Source organism: Atta cephalotes, assembly GCF_000143395.1.
Source record: "Atta cephalotes unplaced genomic scaffold scaffold00017, whole genome shotgun sequence".
NCBI classification, from domain to species: Eukaryota; Metazoa; Arthropoda; class Insecta; order Hymenoptera; family Formicidae; genus Atta; species Atta cephalotes.
The window spans coordinates 586,958-608,112 of NW_012130081.1; the positions used below are offsets into that span (position 1 = coordinate 586,958).

General features: G+C 30.4%; 5 protein-coding genes across 5 annotated transcripts; 4 read left to right on the forward strand and 1 right to left on the reverse strand.

Moving 5' to 3' along the window:
* The first annotated feature begins 413 nt into the window (after nt 1–413).
* LOC105618619 (fas apoptotic inhibitory molecule 1) lies at nt 414–1,405 on the forward strand. Its single transcript, XM_012200150.1, has 5 exons — nt 414–418; nt 575–807; nt 875–1,000; nt 1,064–1,113; nt 1,244–1,405. Exons 1-5 carry the CDS (start codon nt 414–416, stop codon nt 1,403–1,405), a joined length of 576 nt encoding a protein of 191 aa, XP_012055540.1.
* Nucleotides 1,406–1,909: 504 nt separating this feature from the next.
* On the forward strand, nt 1,910–3,723 carry LOC105618620 (coiled-coil domain-containing protein 113-like). The gene is made up of 8 exons (XM_012200151.1): nt 1,910–1,988; nt 2,052–2,174; nt 2,299–2,497; nt 2,576–2,648; nt 2,730–2,812; nt 2,907–3,139; nt 3,368–3,420; nt 3,604–3,723. The coding sequence occupies exons 1-8, from the start codon at nt 1,910–1,912 to the stop codon at nt 3,721–3,723; spliced, it is 963 nt and encodes a 320-aa protein (XP_012055541.1).
* A 2,055-nt stretch (nt 3,724–5,778) lies between these two features.
* LOC105618474 (angiotensin-converting enzyme-like) lies at nt 5,779–9,157 on the forward strand. Its single transcript, XM_012200008.1, has 12 exons — nt 5,779–5,835; nt 5,945–6,103; nt 6,283–6,382; nt 6,471–6,614; nt 6,732–7,035; nt 7,127–7,279; nt 7,417–7,541; nt 7,605–7,780; nt 7,972–8,132; nt 8,266–8,388; nt 8,466–8,650; nt 8,750–9,157. The coding sequence occupies exons 1-12, from the start codon at nt 5,779–5,781 to the stop codon at nt 8,875–8,877; spliced, it is 1,815 nt and encodes a 604-aa protein (XP_012055398.1). The 3' UTR covers nt 8,878–9,157.
* Nucleotides 9,158–10,239: 1,082 nt separating this feature from the next.
* LOC105618475 (uncharacterized protein C18orf19 homolog A) lies at nt 10,240–11,756 on the forward strand. Its single transcript, XM_012200009.1, has 5 exons — nt 10,240–10,595; nt 10,669–10,960; nt 11,038–11,183; nt 11,263–11,342; nt 11,664–11,756. Exons 1-5 carry the CDS (start codon nt 10,460–10,462, stop codon nt 11,754–11,756), a joined length of 747 nt encoding a protein of 248 aa, XP_012055399.1. The 5' UTR covers nt 10,240–10,459.
* A 2,795-nt stretch (nt 11,757–14,551) lies between these two features.
* On the reverse strand, nt 14,552–20,669 carry LOC105618476 (LIM domain-containing protein jub). Its single transcript, XM_012200010.1, has 6 exons — nt 18,759–20,669; nt 17,521–17,611; nt 15,291–15,460; nt 15,136–15,198; nt 14,873–15,055; nt 14,552–14,773 (listed from the first exon to the last, which is right to left on the reverse strand). The coding sequence occupies exons 1-6, from the start codon at nt 20,667–20,669 to the stop codon at nt 14,552–14,554; spliced, it is 2,640 nt and encodes an 879-aa protein (XP_012055400.1).
* Nucleotides 20,670–21,155: the final 486 nt, after the last annotated feature.

Here is a 21,155-nt window from a genome sequence, read left to right on the forward strand (position 1 = left end):
TAATATATATATATATATATATATATATATATACATATTTTTAGAGTTGTTGAAATAATATGTTATTTGTAATGTTAGCCATAAGCACTATAGCTCTTAAGTTCGATCAATTAGTGACATAGATAAATGATTGTCACACTAAAAAAAGTTATCAAAATTTGATGAAAAAATAATGAAATTATAATGATTCGTCAAATTTTAAATAATGATAAAGGTAACAAATTATTTTTTTAATTAGCAACGTATAACGGTAACAAGTTACTTTTATAAAGTAACTTTCCTAATTCTGCACATTCTAATTATTATTCTAAGTCTATTACACATTCTAATCATTATTCTAACTTTATTACACAGTCTCTAATATTGTTTCCTGTAATTATTGTCGAAAATGGTATATTGATTGCTACCTACAAATGCTGTTTGTAATAGTACTTTACATTTGGCATTAATTTACAATAGCATCCACGTATAACCTTTTTATATGTATATGCAGTATTTATAATATATTGCATTATATAGTATTTTATCATTATTGATTTTTAAATGCTATATAGCGTTTTTAACGTCTATTTAGAAGTCTTCATAATCTGGAAACTTCAGCAAACGAACCTACTGCCAAATGGACCGTTCCTTTGAGTGACGGGAATCATGTGGTAGAATTTGAACATGGAACAGCAACAGGCCGGCGTATAGTAAAAATCGATGGCAATAATATAGTTCATAGAGATTGGATGTTTCGTCTAGTCGGTGATGAAGTCTTTATGTTTAATAATATCAAATTTATAATCAGAGTCGATCCAATGCCAGGTAAAGCCTTATTATTATTTTATCCTTGCGACGATAAATGTATTATATCGTTACAACGATTATATAGGTCTGAAGTATTCTTATTCGTTGTGGGTGAATGGAAAAAGCTACAAGCAATTTGTTCAATCGCAATCAAAAATACTAGAAACTTGGTTGGCCAAAGTTGGGAACGAAGAATACAGAGTTGTATTAGGTAATTCATCAAAACAGTTAATATATAGTATATAGAAACATTTCTATTTTATAACAATTGCAGATAAACACGCTCACAGCGTTTGGGTGAATGGACAAGAAGTGGAAGTTGAGGTAATAATAATAAGAATAGAAATATCCATCATTATACTTTTATGTATTTAATATTTAGCAAATGTTGCTTAATATGAAAAATTATTTAAATATTAAAATTAATATAAATTAAATAACAATTTGTATATAGAATGAATTTATGGACGGCGGTGCAGAAATTCTTTTCTCCGTTGGGGATTTTCCGGCCGCTATTAGATCTTACAGTTCGGAACAAAAAGAAATCGGTATAGCGTACGTTTTATACATCAATGACGTTGAAATACAACAAGAAGTTTTAGTAGAAGAGTCTTAGATATGAGTCTTAACTTTTCTAATTAAATTTTTGGTGTTTGATATTAATCGATAAGTAGATGCATATTATCGATAATTATAATTTATGTGCATCATTAAATAACTATATAAATGTGAAACACAGTATTAAAAAAATGTTATTCTTGTAATATTTAAATTTAATATTAACACTATCAAAAATGTGTGCCATATAATTTGTGTACGTTTTTTAAACTATAAAATAAATTTGCATGTAAATGCAACACTATAAATATACTTGTTTTAATTTACTCAAAAATATATATATTTTATTATTAAAAAGTAATACTTGAAGATAGCTGGAATTTATATTTTTGTTTGCGTGACATAAAAACTATGACATAAGTAGAATTGTTTAAATATATATTTGTATTATGTAATTTTATATGTGTATTATGTAAATTTAGGAATTTACAATATAAAATGTCAAATTTTAAATGATCTAAAAAGATTATGTTATCTAAAGATTAAACGTGAAAGACTAAACATGTCACGACAACAAGATACAAGAATCTTTAGTATCGGATCTTTAACTCCTAAGCAAGATGAATTCTGTTATTATGAAGGTATAAAGAAATCTATATAATTTAATTATATCTTAAAAATCATGAAAAATTTTATTGATCTAGATATGACGGAAACGGAATTACAACAAGTACTTGAAAATGTTATTTATTCGAATCTATTCCTGAGGTTAGAAAATGACATTTTTGAACGGTATCTTGTGCGTCGAAATCCTGAAAGTATTCAAAGTAAATTTTTTTATTTAATTCATGTATATTTCAAGTTTTTCTGAAATTCCAACATTCCCATTTTAGATTGAACTTTTCGCAGATATATTGATATTAACTTTACCTTTTAATATATCTTGTTTAGCAATAGCGCAAATCTTAGAAAGCGCTAAACGCGTACAAAAACTCGCACCTCAACACAGTCGCACATCACCCGTTATAAGCGCAAGCGGAAGTCTTGTGAATGTTCGCGACAAAGATTCAGCGAGCATCGCCAGCGTCACGCCAAGTCGACACGTCACGCCGAGTCTTTTAACAGTCAGAATACCAAGTGGAGGATCAAAGTCCGTCCACTAGACATTATAACTTCTACTACAGTTTCATCGGTTACAATTACAATTACATTTCTTGCTGAACCGTAGAATTACATATACACAACGTATCGAAATGGTAAACATCGAAATCCGAGAATTACAGAAAAAACTAAAAAAAATCGAACAAATATCTATAAAGAAAAAGATATATTTGCAAGCACGAATAGAAGAAAATCAGAAAAGCATTTGTGAAATTTTTAAGAATAGAGAAGAATTTGAAGAAAATGTTGTACAGAAAGGCATAGATAGCATTACCGGGAAAATACCGGCTGAAAAATTTATCAGGTGTTATGATAAACATCTCACAGTTATATATTAATTCCTTAATAATTATAGATAGATTATATAAAGACATAAAAGACCTAAATTTATTATGTAGATTTATAGAAGATTCCTTGAAAGTAGTCGACATAATATCAGAACAAATCAGATTGAAGATGACTACCATAAAGTGTCAGATAAGAAAAGTAAAGTTGCAGCTAAGGCATAGAGAAGAACTGGGCGAGGCTTTACGCGTCATAGACTTCGAACAATTGAAGATAGAAAATCAAATTTGCGTACAAAAAATCGACGAGAAAAATCAGTATTTGCTCGGAATGAAGAGATTCGCGGGTAAGAGATAGATTCACGGGTAAGAGACTTTTGATTTTTTTGTAGTAAACAAATTAAATCATGAAGTTGAATTTATTATAGGTCGTTATAACATTACATTAAGCAAACATAAGAAAAAAGTGGATGGTCTGATGTTAATTATGAATCAAGTGAAAAACAAAATTGTTTCTAAAAAACAGGAGATTGTAAAATTGCAATCAAAACAAATTGCTACAAAAATTGAAATAGATAAAGAGGAAAAACAACTTAAATCGATAACGGAATTAATAAATAACTTTGAGGTAACATTTGTTTTTATTGTTTGTAACTTGATATATTAAATTTTAATATATATATTTTTATGAAGATTTCTTTTAGAACAATATTTAATTTTTTATACAAAAGATTATAAGACTTGAAAAAATAAAAGAATATTTGTAATTATTTATTATCTTATTAATTATAAAAAAATATTGTATATGCAGATTCCGAATATTGTAGATTCTATTAAATTGCGTATGAAGCTACAGGAATTACAAAGAATCCATAAGCGACTAAGTAGAGAGCGAGAAATTCAACGATTAACATTTAAGTCTCGGAAATAAAATGCATTTTAATGTGCATAGTAAGAGATTTTTGTAATTGTTAAGGAAATATTTAATAAATTTAAATAATGTTTTATGTTATTTAACAAATTATAACAAATAGTATTGCTAATCTTTGTTCTCAGAATTTTTTTCTGTTTTTAAGAAAGTCAAAATATTTATTCGCTATACTGTATTGATAATCTAAATCGCATAAAATAGTAGACACAATTACATGAAATCAAGAAGATATAATGTATCTCTCTTTATTTTTTTACCGTAAAAAATAGATTTAAGTATTTTAAGTATACCGTTGTAGAAAATACTCTGAATAGTTGAGAGCAGTGTAGTGTAGCAGTGAGTTAAAGTCTTGTCACAAACTTACATTTAAGAAATCGCAGTATATCTTTTAATATTATTTAATCGATTTAAAAGTGTATTGTAAATATATTTAATAATTGAAGTTATATTTAGCTATCCGAATATATATATATATTTATATATTTAAGTTTTAAATAAAATTTTAAAAATGTGTATGTTTCGGTTTTTATTATAAAAAACGGTTTTTATTCAGCAATATGATACAAGCATAGGATCTATACATATCCAATTATTTGTAATACATTTTATTGAACAATTTATCTAATTTTAATAAATACATACATATTTATTTATATACGTATATGTATATAAGAAATCATTTTTATTAATTAATTTTATTATGTTGTACTTTTTGTTTTTTTTTTGTTTGAATATGTCATTTTAATAAATTTTCTGTAGAGAGAGATACAAGATTCAAGTTAACATCAAACAAAGACTTTTTACTATTAGTTATTGTGACACATATATAATGACGTAATTATAAAGTTAAAGCGATGTAGAAAGATTTTGGCGTGTGCTACGATGCGTTAGGCAGTTACGCTTCACGCACCGATAGTGCCTGTCCCTTCCTCTTTTTCCCTATGGAATATCCCGTCCCGGAAAAGCCCATCTCTCTTTCTACCACGATTCAGTTTTACCGCGACGACAGCATCGAGCCTTGGCTCTTTAATTCAGTTGTCGAACGACTGACTGATTGTTGTGCTAAAGTCTATAAATTTAAGGAACATTGTGTTTATACAGTAGGATGTCGCTTATAATAATTCAATTTTTTTAAATTTTTGATACATGACGTTATCTGAGTTTGATTTAAATTATGGTTTAGTTTGTGTTGGAAACGGCGTAAACTTTTATATTATGCAACTTACACAAACATTAACGAGAAATATTATTCTTCTGTTATGTAGTAATTTAAATGTGAAACAATTGATATCAGAATATTGGCGCAATAAAAAACTCTAAATATAAATAATATAATATATAATTGTTCTTTTAGTCATTATTGTGCTTATTTGTATATTTATACTGTAGTAAACTATAACTATACTGTATAAACTTATAAACTATAAGATTTTTGTTGAGAATGAAAAACATCTTAAAATATATGCAAAGAGATTTGTCATGTCAATTACTGATGCAACGATAAATTTACTACAGAGAATAATGACAATAGGAATTCGAAATATTATTGTTTTTTTTGTTATTGTGTTATATGGAGAGACTTATGGAAAATATTTGGAGGTAAGACTGTGAATCAATTTACTATCATTATTTTAATTGTCAAAGTTAAATTTCCGATTGTTCGGAAATTATAGCTTATTTTCTGAAATATTAGGTGTAGTAAAAAAAAATCCATTATTTTTCTATTCAATTTCATGCAAGAATAATGGATTTCTTTTTACTACACCTAATATATCAGTTAACTTATATGTATATTCGAAATTATCATTGTATTATATGTTTAATACAGTAGATTTTTTAGCTTTATTTATTTAACTGTCTTAATTTCTTTTTTCAAATAAAATACAACTTTGTTCGATTATTTGATGCTACTAATAATAATTATAATAAACTATTGAGTATTGAAATATTCTTTCTTTTTTATGTCATTTAAAGGGCCTCAACGTAAATTTAGGAGATGCTCTTATATTCCTTAGAGAATATGATAGTGCAGCTTCGTTAATGTGTACGAGAGTGATGATAGCCCAATGGAATTTTGCGACAAACGTTACTGATGCAAACTATCAGAAAATGGTGTAAAAACTTTTTTAATTAATACAAATATAAAATAAAAGATATAAAAATGATTTGCTTTATGAATTCTTTTATATATGACATTTGATCTTATCTAACGTCTCATTAGGTAGACGAACAAACATTAAAATTAAAATTTGAAAGAGCTTCTTGGCGGAAAGCAGTTACTTTTGCTTGGAGTCGAATACCAGATCCTTTGGCAAGAAGGGAACTTAAAATGATCGCTACGAAAGGTCGAAGTTCCCTGACTGATGATAAATTTAATGAGGTAGATAAATATCTCAGTGAAAATAACATTAATTTTTAATTCTTTACTCATCATGTAATTGCAATTGTTTGATCAATTACTATTATTAAATATCAAAAAATAAATGCTGTTAAATGATTATGATCTGTGATTCTATCTATCACTGTTTTTATTTATGTACAATTGTATCCAATTCACAGATACATCGTTTGATAGCAGAGATGAAAGAGATTTATGTTAAAGCCAGAGTATGTTCGTACAAACAAATTGATGGCGAATGTAATTTGAGTTTAGATTACGGTTAGTCAATCAATTTAATTTATTACATAGCACATAAAAGAAATAAATGTATATAATACACTTTTATTCAGAAGTAAATTATTTTTAGATCTAAATAAAATAATGGCAACATCAAAAGATTACGACGAATTATTGCATTATTGGCATGCTTGGCATGAAATAATTGGTCCACAATTACAAAATAAATACTTGAGATATGTTCAATTGGCAAATCGAGCAGCTAAATTGAATGGTATGAAAAGCTTTGATCCTAAATATTTTTATTCTGCTGCATAAAAATATTTATTAAAAATATATCAATAAAAATGCATATTTAAAGAATTAATAATAAAAAAGTATTTCTTGGAAGGTTTTGCTGATGCTGGCGATCAGATGAGAGAGTTATTTGAAGATGAATATTTCCAGCAAAATATGGCGGAGATAATGTCAGCCGTAACTCCACTCTATAAAAATCTTTTTACTTATGTGCGATCAAAACTAATTGAAAGATACGGTGATAGAATACATGAGGACGGACCTTTACCGGCACATGTTTTAGGAGATATGTGGTCTCAAAATTGGGAAGGTTTGTTCGAGTTAGTGCAACCATTTCCTGCAAGTCGAAAGCTCGATGTAACTTTGGATATGATGATTCAAGGTATTACTCCAATAAGGTATGTTTCAAATTATACAAAAATTTCATAAATATGTAAATTTATAAAATATAAATAATTTTCTAAAAGAATGTTTTTGTAATATTAAAAGGATGTTTCAAATAGCGGAAGAATTTTTTACTTCGCTCGGAATGAAACCGATGCCACCGGAATTCTGGAAATTTTCCATATTAGAAAAACCTATTGATAGAGAAATTAAGTGCACTCCTAGTACGTGGGATTTTTGTAATAGAATTGATTACAGGTGGTTATTTTTAATATTTTTGTCACATAGCAAAAAAAAATTAAATTTTTAAATTCTTATTTTATTTTAATATTTCTTTCTTTGTATTATATCAAATGGCAGAGTACTTCAAATTGCATTCTATTACATAATTGTAGGATAAAACAGTGTACTAGAGTCACAATGGAAGATTTATTATCTACCCATTATGAAATGGCCCATTTGCAATATTATTTACAATACAAGGATCATCCATTGCTATTCCGAAACGAAGCAATTCCAGGTATTACCTATTTTACATATTTCATAAAATTATATATTCTATTATCAACAATTTTATAATTAGGATTTCATGAAGCTGTTAGTGATGCCATTGGTTTATCCATTTTTACTCGTCAACATTTACATAAAATTGGGCTGCACAATAATTTAACAGACGATTATGATAGCAGCATAAATTTTCTGATGTTAATGGCACTTCGCAAAGTGGCTTATATGCCGTTTGCTTATATAGTTGATCGGGTAAGTAATAAATAAACAATTAAATAAATAATAAATAATTAATAATAATTAATACATAATTTCGTATATGATAGACATGTTTTTATTATTACTTATTCATTTATAAAATAATTCTTGAAGATATAAAAATATAAAATTGGAAATTAAACCATGAAATAATTAAATCATAAACATATTTACTTTTCCAAAAGTGGAGATGGCGTGTATTTAGTGACGGCGTCGAAGATATGACAGCGCATTGGTGGGAATTAAAATTGCAATATCAAGGCATTGTTCCACCTGTACCCAGATTTGAAAGAAATTTTGATCCAGCAGCGAAATATCATATCCCAGCAGATAGTCCTTATGCCAAGTAGAAATATAATAAATGTTAACTATAGATAAAGATAGTATTAATATAAAAATACGTATTATATATATATATATATATATATATATATATATACTGTCTATACTTATATTACTTTTATATCTTTTATTTCTAGGTATTTTGTAAGTACTGTATTACAGTTTCAACTGTTCCAATCTTTGTGTGAAATTTCTGGTCATACTGGCGAATTGCACACTTGCGATCTTTATAGATCACGAGAAGCAGGTCGATTACTATCGTATGTAAAATTTGCTAAAATATTAATAAAATAGCAATTACTAATTTATAAAGAACATGCGATTTTCATATTTACAGAGATATTCTGTCAATGGGAGCTTCTAGACCGTGGCAAAACGTTGTTAGACATATGACAAGAAGCAGGATGAATAGAATAGATGCTGGTGCCATGCTCAAATATTTTGAGCCTTTAAATGCATGGTTAAAACGACAAAATGAGATGCAACCTGTGATCGGCTGGATCACAAGTCGCGATGACAGAGGTTGGTTTATATTAATATTTATTAAATGACTTAAAATATCATCCAATAAAAAGTGCAAAGTGTATCTTGTAAAAATAGGAATTTTTCATTTTATTTCAGAATTATTCGCACAATGGTACGAAAACAGTGCACGAAGAATTGAATTGTGGAATTTATTTCCTCTACTGCTTGTAACTGCTAAAATTATTATTTATATTAATAATTATATATTACATCCAGTGATTTAAAGTCTTTATATATATAAAATCTTTTTATATATATTATAGAAAGGAAGAAGTTATTTTAGCTTAACTAATTATGTATGTATTATAAAAAATAGTTTGTAAAAAGATTCTGATGTTTATGAGATATGGTATATTTTTACCATCTTTGTTTAATTTAATTATTATTTTTTTACTCTAACTGCGATATTTTTCAAGAAGAACTTTAAATTACATTAACTCCTGTAAAAAAAAACAATAATCTTTAATATTATTCGTTCATAATATACATATTTTGTTGCACCAATTTTTTTTATTTCTTTTTTTATTTATAGATATCTATTTTTCTTAGAACATATCCCTTTTTTTACTTCCTTCTCTTTTAGCTTTTTAAATTTGGCAGAAATTTTTAAAAATTATAAGATGTAAGATGTATGTATACTCATTAGCTAAAAAGTTACAACACTTTCTTCGGTGGATTTGGAATGCAACCTGTTCACCGATTGCTTCTTTCTTGTGAATCTAATCATTTACGTGCACGTAATTATATCAATTTATTATTTACTTCGTTGTATTCTTTTTCATGGATTCAGATAAATTCAAATATTTATATACCAATCAGCTATTTAATTTATGTCTAAAATAGCCTCAGAATTTCTGTAATCTTCCTTCAGATTTTTAACTTTAGCTTGCCAATGTTATTTTTTGTTATCTTTCCGGCCATACCAGAGTCTGCGGAACTCAGCAATTTCGTCATGCTATATCTCTGAACTGAATGCATATTGTTCAGCTCAAAATGTGTGAAATTTATATTTCGAAGTCAGACAAAAATAAATATAAATAAAAAAAATAATACATTTCTTTTCAATTAACTCGTATGGTTAACAAAAATTTCATTGGAAAAATTCGCAAAAAATTGAACCGATTGAATCGTGAGTGTGATAAAAAGTTATAAAAAGTATTTAATCAGAGGAAATGTGTTTTAAAAAGATTATATTTTTAGAAAGAGTAACAATTAATTAGGAATTTATTAACAGTTAATAATAGAATAAATTGTTGAAACAATATTTTTCGAAATTATATCTTATCTAAAAAGATACAATTATTAAAATATGTTATCATCTAATTAAAAACATTAAAAAATTGCTTCTTGAGAAGAAAGGCAATTTATTTCAACCATCACGCAAAACTTCGTTTTCGGTATCCAAAAATCTTTAAGAAATATCTTGTCTGATTCAAAATTTGTTATTTACTAGCAGGTTTATACAGTTATTTCAGTTATACGGTTATACAGCAATTTCTGAACCACAGATGTCACTACTGATATTGACAATATTGACGTCTAGTCTGCCGTCTGGTTTCATCATTCGAGAATCGAGTTCATTGTTCAATGTAGAGTGTGGTGTGATATGATATGTCAAGGTATGGAAGTTTTGTGGTGACTGTAATCATTTGAATATTACAATCAAAATCGCAAACGAGCACAATTGTAAAACTCTCATAAGTTTTCAATACTCATATTTGTCGAATTCTTATCACACATGCATTTCGCGAAGGGTATAAGGTTATTATAATTTTTGGTTAGGAAAAGGAGCGGCGTTTTTCGAACATGGATGTATTTTTCGCTCGTGGACTGAGACTTAGTGTTGAATTAGGTAATGCTTCAATATTGTTAACAAAATATCTTCCATTGTCAGCATGTTGCACATGTCGTGTCAATACACGTTGGAAGTCAGCATTTCCTAGTAAGTTCAAACATGAACATGGTGAAGTTCAGTAGATTCAATATGGATTATCAAGTTTATATTTCACTTGCAGAAAGATATTGTTATAAGGCCGCGTCGTATAATTCTTTAGGCCTTGTAAATAATATATTTGTTTATCAAAAATCATTGAAACAAGAGATTAACAAAAATGGTATTACCCTGGCATATTATTCGGACCTTAAACAAAGTTCTGATGGTAATTGCCAAAAACCTCAAACAGAACAAAAACTGACAGTATTTCAAAAAATGAAACAAATGACTAAAGATTACTGGCATGTGTTAATACCTGTGCATGTGATTACTTCTATAGGATGGATAGCTATATTCTATACTGCTGTTAGGAAGTACGTATTAATGGAATTAACATATCACTATTGTTTGAGTTTGGCAATTAATCAACATAAAAATTATATATTTTTAGTGGTGTGGATATAGTCCAGTTGTTGGAATATATGAATTTTAGCGAGAAATACATAGATTTAGTGCGTAATTCAAGTGCTGGTGACTTGGCCATTACTTATGCTCTTTATAAGATATTTACCCCAATCAGATATACTATTACTGTTGGTTTGTAATTTTAATATTTTATGTGTGTAATAGATAATTTGCGCATTATATCTTAAATATTAATACTAAAATATAACAGGAGGAACGACAATGGCTATTCGATATTTGAGCAAATTAGGCTACGTGAAGGCATTATCATTCAAGCTTCAATCAGTAGAGGTGAGTAACGTATCTGAAATGCAATGTCATTTTTTGAAATTGAAGAAATAAACTATTTAATATATAATTATATCTGTGTTTGTATTTGAAATATCTTGTCTTGTCTGTTTTCTTTTTACATGCACACGTGGTGCAGCCTGCGGGCAAAGCTATGAGTAGGTTACCGCTCACGATTAATCTCAAGTATATCGTACTGATCTCTCTTGCTTTTGTTTTTGGCGAAGAGCTCTTATCGCGTAAAGAGTAGTATTTAATAGATTTTGTTTCTCGATCTTACGGCGACATGTATACTTTTCGTAATCGCCTTTAATCGTGTTGTAGCCAGTACAGTCAAATAAATGTGCAGCAGAACACAAGAAAAAATTCAAGGCAGAATATAAAACGGACCAACACTCGGAATCGCCAAAACCATAAATATTACTGCCGCATTATGTCGGACCTACTGGTCGGACTGAGCTGGACGTAGCTCGGGGATTTGTTGTATATTTCTGTTATAAATATATATTGCATCATTGTAAATCATTCCTGCATTAAATATTTCTTCATTATTTATCCCGTTCATCATTCCTCGTGCAGTCGAAGTATAATATATCAAAGAATACAATGAATCGATGCAAAATATCGAATAAAAAATGCATTTACTACAGTTTGTCTTTATTGAAGGATAATCATTTATACATATGCAATTTAAATAAGATTATACTAGTTATCTACAATATGCGCGCGAATTTAAAATTGTATATAACAATTACGTTTAGACCTGAAGAATAACAATAGTTATTTGGCAGCTCGAGTTGTGCGTCTTTCAATGCTATAATATTGTCGTATATTGATCGTTATAGCACACTACATTTATACACTTACATATTTTTCCAGTCTCGATTCTATTCTTTGTAGTCATTAAAGACTACGAAGTATATCCCGACGAACTTCAATATTACGAGTACTCGCAGCGAATCGCTATATCTGACTTAATAAATACTGTCAATGAATGCTATATGAAGTACAATGAAACTTGATCGATAGAGGAAATTTGCAGGAATGTTCCTGAGGTTAATATTTCCATCATAAATTTGTATAATATTACAATAAACATTAAAAAAAGTTATATATACATGTTAAAAAGTATGAAGTTTCTGCTTAAAAAACAGAATTATTATGCTACTATATCACAGTTGCCTGCGCAACTAGTCGTTCTAATGAAACCATTGCATTCGCAGAATAGTATTTTTACTAAATATAATAAATAAAAGTCGCATATATTAAATGTACCACTTATCTAGATTCTAAATTATCTTCGATTAAAAAGAACTTGTACTCATAATCGTATGCTACGTGTACTGACATGTCAAATTGATCCCAGAAGACAATATAATATTGCAATTTCCTAATTGAAAGTAGTTTTATTTATTTTGTTTAAAAATCGGAATAATTAAAATCACATTTTTTTCCTACAACAAATGTTCCCAGGACGCGACAGATTAAATATTTTTATCGTACATTAATTAACAGTCTATCGACATGTATTGATTCGATAATTTGCTTTTCATAAGAAGTATTGATAATTACTTAGATAGCAAGCAAGATGTTTATTTAACATTAATTAGTCATTCTTATGACAAATGTGACGTTTAAAGTGATGTCCAAACATCGTAAAAATGACGTAGATTTGCCAAAGGTATACAACGTCATAAGTCGACATCAAAATATCATTTTTTTCGTTATTGACGGTTGCAAGATGTCATTCATTTGACGTCATTAATTATTCTTATGACGAATCTATACGGTTCCTGAGACGAAGTGAAAATTATAAAAATGAATAAATTTGCTAGGTTAAATATTCTAATAAATTCTAATAAATTCAATTATTTTTGTGATTTTTATTTCATTTTAAAAATAATAAATTTCTTGATATCTAAACATCGTAAAAATGAATTCTTATATTTCTTATCACTCGCACAATGTCATAAACTGTCAATGACATAAAAAATATATATATCATTATTTTCGCATTATTAACAGAATAAATGTAAGAAGTTATTAATTGATTACTATATAATTATGTTACTAGTACGTCGACAATTGATCATTTATTCGACGTCGTTAAGTATGAATGACATTGTAAAGACGTTATAAATAAATGATGTCATTATTACATCTTAAATAGATCACATGAATAATAGACGTCAATAATTTAAAATGACTAACTATTGATATCAAAATAACGGCTTGCTACCTCAATATATTAGCACATACGCGCCGTGATAGATTAACAGTGACAACTATAATAGCAAGAATCCTATAATAAGTAATGTAAAACGTGATTGAACCGATCAGTTTTCACTAACATTATGAATAAATGTTTAAAGACAGATTCATGGATAATTGTATTTGTTGCGAATGTCTTTTATACAGTTCTATTTCTACCGATCCGTGACAAATTATGTAACAAATATGTCAAAGGTCAGTTTCGTATATAGTTCGTTTTTATTTCAAGATATTCAATATTTTTAAGATGTTAATATTTTTAAGATGTTAACTCAACAAGATTATCGACACATCGTATAATTGACATCGTATTGTCGATATTATATTTGTATTGATGTTGACTCGATATCAATTTGATGAATCATTTCTCATTGGGATAAATTTGATTTACGATATCTTGATTTACAATGAAAATAAGAACTGTATAAATATTCACCAGTCAGCTTGATTTTTTACATTAATCTGCTTTTAACAAATTTTGACATGTTTTTTACTAGATCCTGCATCTACAAATTTTTTTGCCATTCTCTAGAATCTGTTGTCGATAGATTTTGATTGTCTGACAGTAATCGAGAAAATTTATAATTAAAACGATATAATAATAAATAGATCATACCAGTCTTGCAAAAAGTTTTAATATCTTAGCTGTTTTTGATGATCTAAAGATTAAAGTTGAAAGCTCTTATCTCAATTAAAATATTAATTGATATCACACATTGTCGTTTTTTTTCTGTTAATCAATTTTCTCGAGAAAATCTATTTTCAAAACTAGGCCCTAATATGTATTACGATATATATGTATGTATGTATGTCCTGATCCTATAACATTCAGGAATATTAACATTGATTCCTTTGTTTTATTTAATTGATTTTAGTATTCTTTATCAGATTAGTGTTACGTGCGCAATTCGAAAAGCTCCGACAGATGCTTGTCAGTACACTTAGCCCATAAACTGATAGCTAGCGGACACCGGTTGCGGTGCCCTCGGTTGCATATGCGATATGCGTTGGATGTGACACGCACGACACATAAGTCTGCCATCAAGTGGGTAGCACCGTTTATCCGGCTCGTCGGTCAACTGCATGCCACAATCCTCACAAACGTAGCAGTCCACATGAAAATCTTTGTCCATCGAGACTACCCTGACCGTTTCCTCAGTTCCCTAAAATAGAAAAGAACACAGCTCGTAAAAAGAGATTTTATCGGGAACGCCTGCCATGCGCCTTAATGACGTAAGCGAGTTAATTTCCAACGCGCATACCTCAACCGGCGTGATTCCCTTTCCACAAGATGCACACTTAGGTGCGAACATTCTGTGGTAATCGTTTACACAATAGATCTTATTGTCAACATCGACCGTAAAGGGAACGCCATCGAGACATTCGTTGCACACGCAACACCTGAAGCAGCCCGGATGATATGATTTGCCCATAGCTTGCAGTATCTGCGGAAAGCAAAAGGTGATGTTATACTGAATTACAATAGAAATCTAACGGATGATAATGATTGACTCTCATCGCTTACCATTTCCATGATAAGGTGGCCGCAAATCGCGCACTTCTCGGCCGTCTGTTGGAAACCAGAATACTGCGAACCCAACAATTTATATGAGTTATGTGAATTAAGTGTGATTTCAATAACTGTTATTTCCGTCATCAACATTAAAATAGCTCACATACCAAGTAATCCTCTTCACAGTAAACCCTGCCATGAACGTTGTAGAAAGCTTTACCACGGAGAGCCCTTCCGCAGGAACAGCATATGAAGCAATTGGTATGATAGAGATTACCCATTGCTTGACAAGCTTGTCCGGCACCGGTCACTTTCTCACCACATGTATGACAAATACCTATCATCAAGAAATTAATGTGAAACTTTATGCGCTACTTATTACGAAATAATAAAGAAGAAATATGAATCCTTTCATTGTGATATACATATCAAAATTGTTTGTCGAACACATTACAAATATTTCTAAACATTTATACTTTTACAAACGAATTAAAAATTGCCTATATCTAACAATTCATATAATGCAAACGATTATATTAAATTAGAAATATAAATTTTAATTCAGCGGAAAATTGATTACATCATGAAGCAAAAAGTCCGAAAATCATTTGTAGCGCAACGTATTCATGCGGAGTACGAGAATTGATGTTTATCCATCAGGGAATTAAAAATATATCCATCGATGAATGTGACAATGTGACACATTCATTTTCGCACGTTCCCTTCCCCTCTCTCCATAATTTAAAAATTATTTAAAATTCACCCAGTCTCCAGTTTATTGTGGATGAACAGATGAAAAATGTGAACTCACAGCTCTCGATAGGCAACAGCAATCCTGCCATCCCTTAGCACAACGTTTTCTAAAACTGCACCCACACTAGCTGTTTATTAGTTTCGTTTCGTTAGACTAGGTTGGACTAGAATCCGAGTTGGACTGGTCTATCTATAATGAGATTTGCTCCCGAACACAACGATACGGCCACGCGTATAGGACGTTACACGAAGACTACTAACTGTCTAAGTATGAAAACGACTAGAGAGACATTACATTCGCCTAAACGCTTGCCACTTCTCGACTGACATTGCTTCGCTCAACCGAGGTTCCTGTCTGGTTGCTCCATTCCTTATTGCGCGATTTTAGGCTGCGTTCACATTTATTTTCTAAATTATCGTGATAATTTTCTAATCTACATTATAGCATCTTCTTTTGCCTTTCTTTGTATTGCTTATTAATATTTTCAAGAAAGTAAAGTTAATGATCTTCATCATTTTGATACAATATTTTATTAAATTGTTGTAGCATCGATAATTTTATTTTATCTATAATTGAAATTTTATCTTGTTAATGATAGATTTGTTTCATCAAATTTATCATCATTTAACTCGTAGATATTTAAAATACATCATTTAATTTCTTCAGATTTTTTTATATTCTTAAAAGTGAAGAAATTAAGAACTATCTCATTTTTAACATCAAAACAATAATATCTATTAAATTAAAGCGCTAAAAATATTAGATGTTTAGAAAAAATATATGATAACATAAAATGGTTTATTACGAACAAAGAAGAAAAAGGAAGAAATAGATTCAACAGAATATTTTTATACTTCTCTTTAGTTTATATTTCTCATGTTAAATATAATTAGCAAATAGACATAACAGAAATAGAAGAAGAAAGAAAGACAGCAAGGGAGCAAAAAATTTAATTTCATTCTGCGTCAGGTATAATCTTGTAAACTGCATAATTGAAAAATATATACCGTTATCGTATTTGACACGAGGAAACCATAGAAACTATTAATCGCATATTGTATCGATTTAACACGTGCATCTATCGATATTAATACGAGTGTTATTTTAATACTTTTAAAGAGTCGTAAGATTCAAGTGAGCTATCTATTTGTGTATACACCTATGCATCGCCTTCGTCCTCAGCCCTTTACGCAAGAGAAAAACGTGAGAGAAGTACGTGGGTGGAAGCACGTAAGAGAGTGAATGTCAACGAATTGTCGCGTTAAAAAGTATTGCGACGCACCGAAACTCGATTCTGTTTTCCGAAACCGGTCTACTGCGAACTCACGCCGTGGGAATTGGCACAACCTTCGTATCGTGCCTTTTAACATTTCAGAGAAATATCTAAAATTATGGATTTACTCAGGGTGACCGTGCGAACCTGCGATCATTGTTTTCTAAATCTTTCTCTCTTTTATTACAAGTATGAAAGAAAAACAAAAAGAAATTGTAGATAACGCCAAAAAGCATTTGAAAGCGATAATTTAGATTTACATTAAGTAATACGCGTCTAGGATAGCTCATTATTGCGTAAAAATATGAAACATGAGCCTTGGTTTTCTGAGACGAATGAATAAATATTGTGTAAGCAAATTTTTTCTTACCAAAATATTCTCCTTCTTCCTCTTGTTTTTCCATTTCTTCTTCGAGTTGTCTTGTTAATTCCTCTATTTTTCTTTCCGCTTCTGTTGGTCCCTGAGAGAAGTAATTTGTATGGAAAACATTAACATTAAAAATTAATCATTAACAATTAAATATCGAATCTATGCGTATTTAATGTATACGACAAAAACTGTTGCCTAACTATTATTTTATATAAAATTGAGTCAAGAAATTAGTAGATAGCAGTTATTATTTATCACTTTATTATATACAGACTACTTATAAAGCAATATTACAATTTTTTAAAAACATGGACCATTATTTTTTATGCTCAAACGCCTGATATAGAACTCCAAATATTATAAAATGCTATTTTTCTTTTTAATTGTTTTTGATTTTGATGTGTGAATAAAAAGAGAGATAGGGAAAAACGAAAAGATGAAAACAGAAAATGGTAAAATAAACTTACGTGTAAAATATTCGGTGAATGCACGTCGCTGTCAGCGATGAGCAATTTACCGGTTATGACTCATTGAATACGTGAAGAAAGAATTTTTTGGGGATGAAATCATAAGCACTTTTTCAAATTTTATTTACAGAATGCATTATGTATACTTAAGCAACAAAGAAGTATAAAATGCTAAGAAATAAATGTAGCATTCGCAAATTATTTTTATTTCAAGTACGAATTAAATGGCAGATTTATTTTTTATATTTAAATTAATGTACACTTTTTGCACTTAAAATAAAATATATATATTTAATAATTGCGAAAAGAAAAGTAGAGTGTAGCAATAAGAAATAAATCTTTTATTGTCTAGGACAGATATTATGTAAAATAAATAAAATTATCGATATTAATGAGATAATTACTAAAATAAGATAGAAAAAACATATCTTAAAAGTTATTGATGATCTTTGAGAATTTGAACAAAAACTACATTAGCAAGTATCGATCTTTACTTTTTAAATAGATTGCATTGAGTGCGATAAGACTAATTTAAATGGAGTAAGATTACGCTTTGTTGTGTTAAGAACATTGCCTATCTTTCTTGTAGAATATAATTTATACATCACAATTACAATAATTCAGTTATTTTCATTAATTTTTAGTAGAACATGAAATAATATATGATAAAAGTATAGAGAGTAGGAAAAACTATAGACATAAGATCTGGAATGAATTAAGTAAATAGAGCACAGTTTTTAACAGACATTTTGCAAATAGTAACAAACTTACCGAAGGTCTAGAAATGACGTTGTAGGGTAACAATCCTTTACCAGGTGCTGGCTTAATTGGCGGACTAACAGATTTTCTCTCTTCTGCTTCCGAATCCGAAGGTCTTTGCAACACAGGTACACCAGCATTTAAGAGTACGGGCCCTGCAACTCCACTGGTAACACCAGGAGGAAGGCTTGTGATCCTGGGACCAGCATTAGCATCAATTTCATTGGTTGTAGTTGAAGCACTATTGACAGGAGCTTGTACCTGTCCACGTATAGGACTTCCAATAGAATTGGTAGATGAAAGAGACAGTCCTTGTCTTGGCGAATTAATTAGATTTTGCGAAGCAATATCTAATGGTATTTGATGCGTTGGGCTTGTTTTCGGGGCTTCTCTTACTGCATTATTGTTAGCAACAATAGCCCTAGCAGGATCACTTCGGCTTGGAGAATATAAAGATGAACTCCTTGCAGGTGGGAGATCTGACGCATCTGACATGTAGTTTCTATCACTTTGTTGCAATGTGCCTAATCTCAAATGTTCTGCTGAGCGATTTGAAGAATAAACAGGAGAATTTCTGGCAGGGAAATTTTCTTGATGATGATAATTTCTATCACTCTGAGGCATTGAACGATTTGGAGAATAACATGGAGGATTACGACATGCTGTCTGTTCTCCTGGACGTATTCCATATACTGGAGAATTTCTGGTTTGCGAGTCTGTGAAATTTGTATTTGTAGTCCTTGAAGAAACTTCATACGGCTTATAATTGATTTGCGAATTATCCTGTCGAAATTGAAGAGGTTGATTATTATCAACCTGATTTGTAGCACGAAATCCTTGTTGTCCACTTATAGTATTTTCCAATGAACCACGATAATGATGAGGTTCTGGTGGTAAGCGTATCGGAGGGGATTCACTATGATATGGTAAACCAGATCTCGAAGATTGTTGCTGCTGCTGATCAGTGCTGTAGTTAAAGTTTCTATTTGGTGGTTGCAATTCGGAGGGAGGTACGTAAGCGCTTCTACCAGATTGAAGATCTGAGGAAGAGGATGAGCTCTGTAAGTACTTAGCAGTAGATGAATCGATTGATCGTTGTAAACTTGAACCATCATAACTCTGACCGCGTAAACTTCCACTTCTTTGTTGGGTATACGATAAACTTTGAGTCATTCCACGTTGATTTTGAGATTGACCTACTTTTCCAGTCATAACAACGTAGTCACCACCATTGATGTTTGCTGGATGATAATAATTCGGTGGAACTTGAGGTCCTGGCTTGTTCTGCATGCTCTCAGAAAAGTGCACTTCCTGTATGTTTTCGTATACTGGTGGTGCTTCATATGGCGGTAATTCTTTTGCTGGTGATGCACTTTGATAACGATTGCCAGTTGGCACTTGCGGTTGAGCTTTCCTGTAATTGCCTTCATAGGAATCACCAACTAGAGAACCTCTAGGACTACTTTTGGGGCTTTTTCTAGATTCTATTGGATGATAATAAGGAGGATGTGGTTGACTCTGCTGCGGATAGTAATCTATATTCTCATAAACAGGAGCCTGTTGATGGCTTGCACGAGTCTGATTTTGTTGTTGCTGTTGCTGCGCATTGATTTGTTCTACTGGTTTCGGTGTAGCAAATCGTGAAGCAGCTATTATGTTTTCACGCTCATATAATTTATATTCAGTGGCGGCTGCCTGTCTAGAGACATCCGAAGAATTGCCTTCAATAAAACTTTCAATAGCACCGACTGGTCTACCAGACGCTCTAGCATCGTTTCTATTAATCGCATTTCTTGACACGGGTACTTGGGCTTCGGGTCTCGAACCCGAGCCTCTAGCGGTACCACCAGCATCCGCAGTATCATCTCCAAGATGCAAATAACCTAATTTTTGTATGTAAGAAGTATCTGCCGAATTGCACATTAGCAGTGATTCTTGTTGGCACGATGATAAGTCAGAATGTCGTCGAATCTTCCGCGTGCACTTTAATTGAATTTCCAAAATGAAGACACTGTCGACGAATTAAATTTAAAACTACTGGACATTATATGTGTAATGTTACAATAATTAGGTGATTTATTTGTCAAAATGATTTCAATTCGCTCTCTCTCTTGCCTCGTCCTTCTTCTTCTCTTTTTCTCTTTTCAATTCTTCTTACGTGTACGATCTCATAATCTTCTCACGAGTTAGTATGAAATCCGATGTAAGATATATGCTACGTCAGGTCACTAAATATTTTTTTCTTCTTCGATTTCGGACTACGCCCCTCGACCAGGGCGCCTCAGATTTGTGTTGTTGCTCCTCGAGTTTAACACGCCGACCGGCACACACCTCGGGCTTCTCTCGTTTCGGTACCGAAAAATCACCACCTGCGAAAATTCATGCGCAAACGCACGTAAGAACGCAAGA

Coding starts and splice junctions, on each gene's coding strand:
- LOC105618475 (XM_012200009.1), top strand. CDS start 10,460: ATGGATGTATTTTTCGCTCGTGGACTGAGACTTAGTGTTGAATTAGGT. Junction 10,961..11,037: donor TTCTATACTGCTGTTAGGAA/GTACGTATTAAT, acceptor ATATATTTTTAG/TGGTGTGGATATAGTCCAGT. Junction 11,343..11,663: donor TCAAGCTTCAATCAGTAGAG/GTGAGTAACGTA, acceptor ATCGTGTTGTAG/CCAGTACAGTCAAATAAATG.
- LOC105618619 (XM_012200150.1), top strand. Junction 808..874: donor CAGAGTCGATCCAATGCCAG/GTAAAGCCTTAT, acceptor ACGATTATATAG/GTCTGAAGTATTCTTATTCG. Junction 1,001..1,063: donor AGAATACAGAGTTGTATTAG/GTAATTCATCAA, acceptor TAACAATTGCAG/ATAAACACGCTCACAGCGTT.
- LOC105618474 (XM_012200008.1), top strand. CDS start 5,779: ATGATAGCCCAATGGAATTTTGCGACAAACGTTACTGATGCAAACTAT. Junction 6,104..6,282: donor CTGATGATAAATTTAATGAG/GTAGATAAATAT, acceptor TCCAATTCACAG/ATACATCGTTTGATAGCAGA. Junction 7,542..7,604: donor CCGAAACGAAGCAATTCCAG/GTATTACCTATT, acceptor TTTTATAATTAG/GATTTCATGAAGCTGTTAGT.
- LOC105618476 (XM_012200010.1), bottom strand. CDS start 20,669: ATGTGCAATTCGGCAGATACTTCTTACATACAAAAATTAGGTTATTTG. Junction 15,461..17,520: donor GGAAGAAGGAGAATATTTTG/GTAAGAAAAAAT, acceptor TCTTGATGATAG/GTATTTGTCATACATGTGGT. Junction 15,199..15,290: donor ACTGTGAAGAGGATTACTTG/GTATGTGAGCTA, acceptor TTGGGTTCGCAG/TATTCTGGTTTCCAACAGAC.
- LOC105618620 (XM_012200151.1), top strand. CDS start 1,910: ATGTCACGACAACAAGATACAAGAATCTTTAGTATCGGATCTTTAACT. Junction 2,175..2,298: donor AAATCCTGAAAGTATTCAAA/GTAAATTTTTTT, acceptor TATCTTGTTTAG/CAATAGCGCAAATCTTAGAA. Junction 3,140..3,367: donor CGGAATGAAGAGATTCGCGG/GTAAGAGATAGA, acceptor AAATTGAAATAG/ATAAAGAGGAAAAACAACTT.